The sequence below is a fragment of the Pleuronectes platessa genome, chromosome 17 (assembly GCF_947347685.1).
Source record: "Pleuronectes platessa chromosome 17, fPlePla1.1, whole genome shotgun sequence".
Taxonomy (NCBI): Eukaryota; Metazoa; Chordata; class Actinopteri; order Pleuronectiformes; family Pleuronectidae; genus Pleuronectes; species Pleuronectes platessa.
The window spans coordinates 15,861,209-15,872,843 of NC_070642.1; the positions used below are offsets into that span (position 1 = coordinate 15,861,209).

General features: G+C 40.3%; 1 protein-coding gene across 1 annotated transcript; it reads left to right on the forward strand.

Moving 5' to 3' along the window:
- Window positions 1–552: 552 nt before the first annotated feature.
- LOC128460427 (polyunsaturated fatty acid lipoxygenase ALOX15B-like) lies at window positions 553–9,314 on the forward strand. Its single transcript, XM_053445621.1, is given in 15 exon segments — window positions 553–805; window positions 1,314–1,518; window positions 1,649–1,730; window positions 1,830–1,849; window positions 2,661–2,763; window positions 2,859–2,962; window positions 3,765–3,937; window positions 4,670–4,813; window positions 4,941–5,144; window positions 5,489–5,575; window positions 7,300–7,466; window positions 7,833–7,954; window positions 8,051–8,151; window positions 8,416–8,586; window positions 8,716–9,314. Coding segments are annotated over 15 exon segments (2,010 nt in total). The 5' UTR covers window positions 553–658; the 3' UTR covers window positions 8,896–9,314.
- The last annotated feature ends 2,321 nt before the right edge of the window (window positions 9,315–11,635 follow it).

An 11,635-nucleotide genomic window follows, 5' to 3' on the forward strand; every position in this document is an offset into this window, starting at 1 on the left:
ACCCTATCAGAGGAGTTCGGTCTTTGAGTACAAAGTCAGTTTGGGTTAAATTAACAAATGTAAACAGATGTGCACTAGTGCAGACAACGCAACAGGTCAAACCTGAGCAAATAAGTGTCATATCCTGATGTAAAGGACTTCAACTTGACAAAATAAACAGCGCTGCTCCAATCATGTGACATACATCATGTGACACAACTCACTCTCTACAACCATCTATAATACACACCCACCTTATCGGGTGGTCTATTTAAGCAGAGAGAAATTTCCCATCATCCCCTTTGCTCGCACTGCTGCTGCAGTATTGCCACCAATTGCTTCTACCCCTCCACCACCCTAGCATCCACCTATAGGCTCAAACAGGGTTCAAAGTATTTGCTCATCACTCCCATCCTTCCTGTGTAATATTATGGGTGGGTGATTAAGTTGGAGCCTAGATGCCAAACATTAAACCTGTTCTGTTGCAATAATCGTCCGATTGTGAGCTGTATGACTGAACTTTTTTTAATGTCCAAAAGAGGTGTGGTCTTGTAAAGGTCTTAAATAGGGTGGAGGGTTGTGAGGAGAAGAGGCAGAGATCAAGAAAACAGAGCACGGAGAGGAAAAATCTGAACCTGATATTTTGCTTGTTTTTCTGGACCAGATCCATTGAGTGACCATGGCTGAGTACAAGCTTCAGGTGTCAACAGGTGACATGCCAAGCGCAGGAACATGGGATCACGTTTCTGTCACTCTAATTGGAAGTGATGGAGAGAGTGAGAAAACTGAACTGGACAACTTTGGTAAAGACTTCTGCACAGGGAAAGTAAGTTATCCACCTGCACGACACTCTAAAATGTATTATCATATTAAAGGATAGTACATCCACAAGGTGACAAGGCCTTTCCTGTCAGGGCTCCCACTCTCTGAATCAATATCCTTGAGGTGGTCAGTCCAACAAACTCCTTATACTCATTTAAATCTCTCGTAAAGGCCAATTTCTATTGGTACGCTTTTCCCTGGTTCTGATTTTTTGTGTATTTTAATCATTCCATTTTTCATTTTATACCGTTGCTACCTAATCAAAGTTTGATCAACACAAATTTTTCAGTTAGATGAGCAGATTTCTTCCAGAACAAATCGATTACAATTTTGTGGATCACATCTATCATCTGAAAAAATTGACCATGTTTCAGCAAATTTCCACCACTTGTTTTGTTTTGAGGTTAATTCAAGGTGTGGTGTTTCTCCCACTTTCACCAGCCAGCGTCCCCCTTACCCTTTTCACCAGATGTCGCACTTACTTCACTGTTTATATTAACTCTTACTTCCAGACCGGGACCTACACGGTGAAAACCAGTTCGTCTCTTGGGAAACTTCTGCTGGTCAAGGTGGAGAAGGATCCCTTTCTCAATTTCCAAGAAGACTAGTGGTACTGCTCCACCATAGAAGTGACGACTCCAGAGGGAGACGCAATTCTCTTCCCCTGTCACAGATGGATTTCCAGGGGAGAGTATGTGGAGCTGAGAGGAGGGAGAGGTCTGATATTATATTCTTATTCATTTTATAGATCTTTTTTATTAAACATTATATATTTTTGGTGGATATTAAATCTTCACATTTTTGGCCAGTTGGAATTTGACTGCCGTAACTTTCTTTCACTTCTCAGCCGTTAAGTTTTTTGAGGAAGAACATCGCCTGTTGATTGAACATCGGAAAAAAGAGCTGACACTTCAAAAGAGCTTGTACCAGTAAGTGTGCAGCACAGCACGTCCTGTACCTAAAGATCCAGGCATGTCCCCTTTTAGACCATTTACTTTTATGTTACTTTGTTGTTTGATTTTTTTCAGGTGAAAGCCTCTCGCTGAAGTTCAATCAGGAGAGACTTGATTTCCAATTTAACAGATTTTATTTATTTTCTTTATACACACAGAGAAATGTGAATGTTAAACAGTCTTTGGCATTTTAGACCCCTGTGAGATGTCATCAGGATTTAGAAGGGGGTGTAGCAGAGCATCGAACAGGAATACCCCCCGGGGTCTAGACACTGGTGGTGGTTTATCGTCTAATGTATGTTTAGAAGGCAAATCTTATGCTCGTAGTCCTACTGAACTGCTAGTGTGGCATCCTCTGCCCTCAACCCTCACAAGGGTAAGGAAAAACTACAAAACCTTGAACAGAGAAAAAGTAGAAACCTCAGGAAGAGACGCATGCAAGGGATCCCTCTTCCAGGATGGACAGAAGTGCAATGAATGCCACTAGTAATCGTATATTGATAGGCAGTTTTGAATATTCTTTGTCCGCGATCAGCTGCCACCATGATTAGGCGCTGCTAAGATCCTCGATCCATTGCGTAATCCGCGATCAGTTGAGGTCGGGATCCGGATGAGGTGAATGTCCTTCGAGCCGGGAGGAGAATGGGGTGGAGGAGGGCTTTCGCGAGTCGCTGAATGATGGAAGACTGAGGAAGAGAGGAAAGGGACTTTTAAAGTTTGACAGCTGCTGAATGACTGGCTGACGAGACCGCGCCCGACCTGATTGAATGATTAGGTACACCCCCAATCAGCTGATCACTAGGCAAGTTAAGTCCTCCATTGGGCTTTCCTATGTTTAGGAACGCCCCTGATCAGCTGATCGTCTGCAGGTTTAAGTCTTCCTGACTGAACTTACGCTAGCTTCATGACTACTCCACACAAGAAGTTTTGAAAATGCGTCTGAGCTACCAGCTGAAATCCGCTTCTCTAAGAAGAAAACGGACGATATGCAAGACACAACCAGACGACTGTGGGTCGACTGTAGATAAAGATTTACAACACAAACTGGTTCCAATATACTCACGCTCTCTTTTTCTCTTTCCCTTTTCCCTTGTCTTAATTAAGTGGATTGAAGTTCAAATTTAAGGGAATGGTCGGATCCACCGAAAAATGGAAAGATCTCGACGACCTGAAAAGACTCTTTAACTTCCAAAAGACACCAATGTCAGGTATTTCCTATTTTCCAGTACTTCAGATTTGATCATAGATTTCCTCGACAGATATTTCTTGTCCTCTCTGGTTACACAAATCAGGGGTGGCTGTGGCTCTGCAGGTAGAGGTTGTTTTACTAATCAGAAGTTCGGTGGTCTGATTCCTGGCGTCTGGTGGCTGTGAATGTGACTGGAGAACCGCTTTAGAAATACAGTAACAAGTGGCTACATGTTAGGATGTGGGAAACATTTAAATCTCCAAAGCTGATATAATACAGCTTATATATGGACTCATTGCTGTAAACCACATGTGTGAATTGACTAAGCCAACCTCCAAAGTTAAAACAATCATTCATATGTTATAATATATAGGCTAAATGTTTCCAACATGCTGCTCGATATCATGGAAAACAATGCACCTACAATGTGACCAACATTTATTCTATGAACGGTTTTAAATAGGTTTTTTGAAAATGTTACAATGCACTGAAAAAAGACAATTGGATACAGTATATATATATGTATATATAATATTGTAATAGTTATTGAGCATTAAATAACACCTAACTACAGTTTATTTTCCTACAGGCACATGCATCCTTCCATATCCCTTGTAATGGTTGTTGCATGTCAAATTTCAAAAAGGAAATCTATTGAAATCAGCTGATAATTTTGAAATGAAACATATTCTTCTTTTCCGTGAAATAAAAACTTGTTTTTTTATACAAATTAAAAAGACATACATTTTTTATGACTAGGATCATGTTGAACATCAAACCTGAGCAGATAAAACCTTATATCTCTGTTTCTTTTTATTCAGAGTACGTTGCAGAGCACTGGAAGGAGGATGACTTTTACGGATACCAGTTTCTGAACGGAGTCAACCCCACTTTGATCAAGCGCTGCTCAGAGCTTCCCCGAAACTTCCCTGTCACAGAGGAGATGGTGAAGCCGTTCCTGGCTGAGGGCAGCAGTCTGATGAGGGAAATTGGGGCAAGAAAGAAGAGAAAATTAAATTTTAATCTTGTCTCATCCTCAATCCTTGAATCATTGATTCAGATTGAAAACAGCAATTTAACTTTTAAAGATTATTGTCAAATTGATGCCATTTGTCTTTGAGCAACACTGAGCGACAAATGCATGTTTTTATAACAAGCAGAGACAACAAACAGCATAGACCACAATTAATAAGTGACAATTCATTTAAAACTCTGCCTCTCCAGTGGTGACAAAACCCAAAAGGTCAGCACCCATCACACCTATATCAAAATCTTTACACTGGCCACCTGTTAGTATTGAAAAAGACTTTTAAAAAGACAATAGAACGTGTTAATGTGTAATACTGTTACTGGTATAGAGAGTAATAAGTTGATTGGGTCACAGCTTGGGTCTAACATATGTGAAACATCGACAAAACCAACAAAGCATCTGAAATGCATGTGGTTTTTTAAGCTGGGGGGGGAAGACCCCTCAGATTTGTTAATATTTAGTTTTTTTTACTTTGTTTGATTGCTCTCTTTTCCATTATTGACTGCTTTGGTAAGCGTTGGTCTTTAGATCTTAACATTTTTGTAGTCATTTTCAATTCATTTTTACCTTTATCTTGTCAATCACCTGTAAAGCACTTTGAACTGCATTAGTTTAGTTTGAAAGGTCTGATTTAAGGTGGATTGATCCATTGATTAATTACAAATCTGTGTTGTGTCTTGATTCCTTCCCATACAGAAAGGCAATATATTCCTCTATGACCAAAAGAAGCTGGATGGAATCCCCACTTATGTCTACAATGGAGAATCTCTGACTGTGACTTCTGGTCTCTGTTTGTTTTACTTGAACCCACAAAACAAACTGAAGCCAATTGCAATACAGGTATATTTACATCAAAATCAAGTATTGTCATTGAATAACATTATTTTCCACATTGCATTATTATTTTTGTTAAAAAAAGTCACTTTTCAAACATTTGAAATAAAAAAAAAATTGTATTACATTCCAGCTGCATCAAAAGCCCTCAGAGAAGAATCCCATCTTTCTGCCCAGTGAACTGGAGACCGACTGGCTGCTGGCCAAGATTTTTATCAAAAACGCAGATATGCTGGATCATGAAGCCGTCCATCACCTCATGAATACTCACTTCATGGGAGAGGTCTACACTGTCGCCACTCTGCGCTGCTTCCCTGTGATTCATCCCCTCTATAAGGTACGACGACACAGCAGAGATCACTCTGCTCGTACCTGTGTTTATCTTTTGGATCTGAACTGATGTTTGACTTGTATTTAAGGTTTTTGTTCATGAGTTGAGGGAAACCTGTTTTGTTATGGTTGTGTCTTCTCTTTGCTGATCAACACAGCCCGGATGTGTTGCTGTTTATTTCCTTGTTTGTTATAAATATATCACACAAAAACTACCGAACAGAGTAAGTTGGAGGGAAGGATGTGGTATGGGTCAGGGAAGAAACCATTTTTTGTTATAGATTCTGTGTCATTCTGGCTTTAATAAGCATCTTAACTTGACGTTTATAATGTTACCCTCTTTCTGTTCAGCTGTTGATTCCACATTTCAAGTCTACACTCAACATAAACATTGGAGCCCGTGTCGGTCTTATAGGACCTTATGGGATCTTTAAAACAGTAAGGCTCTTTCACATATATATAATCAGGATGGTCTCATCACAATTTCGTAGGAAATGCTACTAAAAGTAATGCAATAGAATTCGTATGAATTCCACTAAATTGTGAGTCAGGAGGCACTTGACTCTCTTCGTGAAAATAAAAAACATGGCGGATATTCATCTAACCCTAACCCTAATATGAAAAATACATATGAAGTCTGCACCACGGTGATTCAGCAGAGTGACAGCCGCAGGAATAAGCTGTTCCTGAACCTGCTGGTCCGGGAACGGAGGACCCTGTAGAGCCTCCCAGAGGGAAGGAGGGCAAACAGTCTGAGACTGAGTTGTGAGAAGTTGGGTTGTTAATGAACAAAGGTGTCTCTAACTTGGTCGAAAGTGAAACATATGATTGTGTATAAAGCAAACGTACATATTTTGACCATATCTGGCCATTAAATACCACTTAAAACAGATTTGACAGATTTGATCCGGCTTGGACCTCAAAGGGTTCTGAAAAAGTAGACCTGAGATGGCCTGTGCTTGGAGCAAGATGAAATGTAAACTAAGTCATAGAACAAAAGCAAAGACATTATCGTAAAGGTCTTGACCTCTGGAGTAACATTATGTCAGTGGGAAAATTGTGGATGGCTCCTGCTCCTCAGGGATGACCTTTGAACCTTGCACCTGAGTCAGTTTTGATGGCTTACAGGATGGAAACTAAATATGCAACAGACATATTATGAACTGTTTTGGAAAGGTCTTGAAGTCCACTACAATAGCCCAATTCAAAACTATGGGGGGCACCACTGACTAGGGCCAAAACCTTGAAAAAACTGGATTTGACCGTTTTATTGGTAAGAAAAACTGAATCTGACTAAACAGATATTTTTCTCACACCAAAAAAACATTAAAAAGCATGCAAGGTTCCCGGTCGCAATATCACATAATAGTGAATACACATTAGAACTACAAAAGATGGGAACAACAGACACACACACGTACAGGAACGCCATTCAATTTGTAGTTCTCTTTATGGTTCTTCCTGGTTGAGATAAGGGTTTCTGAAAATAGGGTTTAGAAATCATATTAGCGGGGGTTTTTTTTAACCATGAATGAAAATATTGAAACTGAAACACACATGTCTCGGCATAGATATCATCAAAACACATTTTTATTAAGAAACATTGCTAAAATATAGCGTTTTCCAACAAGGCGGTGGGCTAGTGGCAGAAACTTGGACTATGGGCAGAAAAGGTCTCTGGTTTGTCTCTGGTTCGACTCCACGGAGTAACAACAAAAAGACGAACTTGGATTGATCTGTCCGAAAATCCAAGAGGATTCTCCCTACCCTGTCTAGTCCCCCTGAGCAAGGCATCTTACTCCCCCAACATCTGCTCCCCGGGCGCCGTACATGGTCGTTCACTGCTCTGTGTGTCCTGCACCAGATGGGTCAAAAGAAGAGGTTAAATTTCCCTACCTGCATGTCTGTGCATGTGTTTGGGACTAATAAATGCATCTTAATCTTAATCTCCTCCATCTTGCTTTATCAGAGCGCTGCGGAGGTCTGCGCAGGCGCATTTCGTTGGATTACGTACGACAATTTGGAATTAACTTTTAGTACGATATCTTACGAACCGTTTCATGAGACCATGTTGATATAAAAGCCAGACTATTCTATTCATCTTGATTTACAAAAAAGTTGTATTTGTCTCATGTTAAATATTTCGGTATATTTATAATTAGAGTACAGCTGGACTTGAGGGGACGATAGAGATCATGAGGAGGTCCCTCCATGAAATGACCTACAGCTCCGTCTGTCTGCCAGAGAACATCGCTGCACGAGGACTGGAGTCAATCCCCAACTACTACTACAGAGATGATGGATTGAAGCTGTGGTCCATCATCAACAGGTAACTTCAAATTTAGGTAATAAATATTGCAGATATTCTCAATGATCTGTTTTACAATCAACAGCTTGTCTTCAGTAAAGAAGTGGTGTAGGAGACAGGAATTAATGTATTTACATACTGCTGAGATTAGATTTTTTAATTTTTGTATTAGAAATGTCATCAAAGCAACCACTAGCTGGCAGTGAAATGTTACATACTTTGCACTAGGTGGCTGGTCGGAGAAACTCCAGGTGTCGATTAAAATGCTTTGGCCTCACTTTTGGGGAGCCGTCATGATGTCCATGTTTAAATTCAGTCTGTGGGTTTTGATAGGGACTTCTTCTTTCCACATAATTACTCAGAATCCCATTGTTTTGTGTTAACCAGCTTTGTGAGGGCAGCAGTGGAGTACTACTATCCCTCAGACGCTGACGTCTGTAAAGACACAGAGCTGCAGGATTGGATCTGTGAGATATTCACCTACGGCCTCTTGAGCAACAAAGCCTCAGGTATTTAACCCATGTTTTGTATACAACCTATAGTCCAATGTCCAATGCAAATTGTGAATGCCAAACATCAACTAAATATGGTGGTGCTGCCGTCAGGATTCCCGGACTGCTTTCGTTCCATTGAGGAATTGATAAGATTCATCACCATGGTCATCTTCACAGTGTCGGTTCAACACGCAGCAGTCAATAATGGACAGGTGAGGCAAGAGTGTCAAAGTGAGGACACTAGAATATGTATTGAGGTTTCTTTTCACATTTCAAATATATGGGACGTGTGGCAGATGTGTAAACTGCTTCTTCCACCATGAGGTTTCATTTCCTACATTTACATCACTTTTTTTTAATGAGATTCAGTCAATTCAAATAGGCCACAACCTAACTACAAGAAATAAGATAATAAATAAATACAAAAATGTTTAATCATATATTACATGTTTGTTGAAACTTCTCTCATCATCTAGTTTGACTACTACTACTGGATGCCGAATGCGGCATTGCTATTACACAAACCTCCTCCAACCACCAAGGGGCAGTCAAACATGGAGACAATTATGGAGACCCTCCCAAATGTTGGAGAGACTGTCGCCATATCCGTGTTGATAAATCAAATTTCAGGCAAATACAGTGATGTTGTAAGTTTTATTTAAATATTAATGCATTTATTAATTCATACTTGCATAATTTAAGAAGAATTTGTCATTTTTTCCACCACGATAAACTCTGCTAATGTAATATTTCTGTCTCTACTTTGTCATTGGCAGATTCCTCTGGGTCAATATCCTGAGAAAAGATTTGACGAGTCTGAGCTTACACAGGTGATTCTTGAGTTTCAAGCGGAGTTGTCAGATCTCAGTGAAGAAATCGCAAAGAGAAACTCGCAGCTTGAACTGCCCTATGACTACCTGCTCCCTTCTCGCATTGAGAACAGCGTGTCTATTTGAGGAAGTCAGAGAGATCAATTCTGTATCTTTAACCGATTGTATTTCATCCTGGGAGGTGTTTTTGTTGTGGGTATGTGTTGCATGATTTGATAAAATATTTATGTTATGTGGGCCTGTGGTGTGGTTTTTACGCAACAACTTAATTGATGGACGTAGGAAATAATTCCTTATTTGGCGGTGTCTCACTGCTGTGACCTTGACAAACAGTGTGTATTCACTTATTCTGTAATGTTTTCTTCCAACTGCAACAGAGACCGGACACAGTAGATAGACAGATATCGATTTTAATGTAATTTTTTCATGTTATGTTTTCTGAAACACCTCTGTGTATAAGTACTGGCTTTTTTGGACTTTGGGGCAGTTCCACTTTGAGCACCTGTGCTTGTTGTGTAACCTCTGCAGAGCTTCCTATTAAAAAGACTCAAAGGCAACTCCAGTCTGAGAATCTCATTATTTCAAATCTCAAGACGAAATTCCATCACATGCTCATACATGCAACCTCCCTTTAGTTTTAAAACATCATGCGTGATTTATCAATTTCATGTCCATCAGAAGTAAAGAGCATGACTGATGCACATGCTGAAACCATTATGTTAGGATTCATTATAGTAGGACATATTGGGATGAGTGAGGAAACATTGCGACAGTGCAGACATGTTGGGCAAAGTGACGACATGTGGAAAGTGAAGACATTTTGGGGAAGATGACATTTTGTGTTAAGTGAGGACACCTTGGGTAAAGTGAGGGCATTTTGGGGACGTGAGGACATTTTGGTTAGGATAAGGGGCCAGGAAATACCACTATACCAATCTGTGTCCTCACTAAGATAGAATTACAAACTTTTGTGTGTGTTATATTTAGATGACACCAAACACTATAGACTCCGCTGAGTACTAACCGCGCTATAATCTGACAGGGGCTATAATAACCGTGCCGTGCCGTGTTAAACAGCTGTGACCATGTTGTTCAGATCGGGGTCATTCTCACTCCAGACAGTCCGGACGTGCAGCTCTTGGTCCTGGGATCTCGTGAGGAGATGGTTCGGTGGGACCCGGACAGAGCGGTGCACATGAAGCCCGCACAGAAGCTTCAATTCAGCAAGCTGACCCTTTGACTTCGTTGCACATCTACTTTTAAATATAAGTGGAGTTTTTTAGTAAAAGTAACTTTTCGATGTATCAAATATTTCATTGCATGTAAAACATTCTGCATGCAAAATTATAAAAATATTATTCAGGAAAAATTAATACATTATTATTGAATCTATAGAGGAAAGTAGATATAGAGACTGCTGTACAAACAAATTTGCAGTGCAAGAGGAAGTGTGGTGAGCGCTATGTGATACTGTATATAATATATTTATATAAATGGTTTTGTATTTATATAGCGCTTTTCTAGATGACCACTCAGAGCACTTTACAGTACAGTTTTACATTCACTCATTCACAGAGTGCATCTATTCGCAGCACTTTGTTATTTAATGTGGGGTTATGCAGGGTTCAGCAGCTTGCCCAAGGATACTTGCATGAAGATGGGTCAGACTGGGGATCGAACCGCCTACCTTCAGGTTGGAGGACGACCACTCTACCCCTGAGCCACAGCCACCCTGTGTATTCAATTTCTTTTTAACTTTTAATGGTGTGTACAGAACATAGTGTATATTGTGTATGACTGCTATGAGTCCAAAATGAAAATGTGAATCGATAAATCAACATGTGTTGCACAGATATTAGAGGAGTCTAAGTTAATATGAAATGGGCTCGAGTAAAAAATTATCTATTCAGTCAAACCACTATTGTTAAGTTCATTGTGAATTCACAAGCAAACCGTTTTTTTTCCCTTATTCAAAGCAAAAATGGACACATGTCTGTATTTATATAACACACAAACTGTTTTACCATATAGTCTTACCACTCGCACAAACACTCATACAGCGGCACAGCGGCATTAACTCTTAACTCTCCTCAGGCCAGTTAGAATTTATGGATTCTTTATGTGTATTTCAATGCAAGAAAGAACATGAATCATAATATTATCAGGTTAGCCACCTGAAAATTAACATTGACAAGTCTGAACTACTTTTCCTTCCAGGGAAAGGCACTCCCGCCCGCAACCTGACAATTACCTTTGACAACACCGTGGTAGCCCCCACCAAGGCTGCTTGGAACATGGGTGTGACTCTTGCACATACAAACACAAACACAAACACACATTCGCCCCGTTCCTGGTAAATATGCGCGACATGCACAACACTGTACAGGGAGCCACTGCAGAGGGGCTTCAGAGCTGGGGGTTGCCGACCCCTGGCTCTGGCAAAATAACGATTTGTTTTACTGTTCCACCGTTAAAGAGATGCGGACGTCAAAACGTCAGTTCGGCTATAACATCAGTTCCTCCTCACATTTCCCCCTCCTGGTCATGCGCCCGACCTGTTTTGCCTCAGAAACAGTTTGAGAATCACTGCTGTAGATAGATGCTGTACAACATCAGGAGAATACGTCCCCTTCTCACTCAGAAGGTAAAGCAGATTCTTGTTGTTCTGGGTTTGTACTCTCATGGTTGAATGCACTTATTTCAAGTCACTTTGGATAAATAAGTATCAGCTAAATGAAATGTGATATTAGGTTAGTGTGCCAGTTCCCAGCATAACAAAACCTGTTATTATCAGTACCAGGAAGAACGTTGCAGCGCAGAAGGCAAATCAGGTCATTACCTGAGGCCCTGCTGATTCCACCTCGAG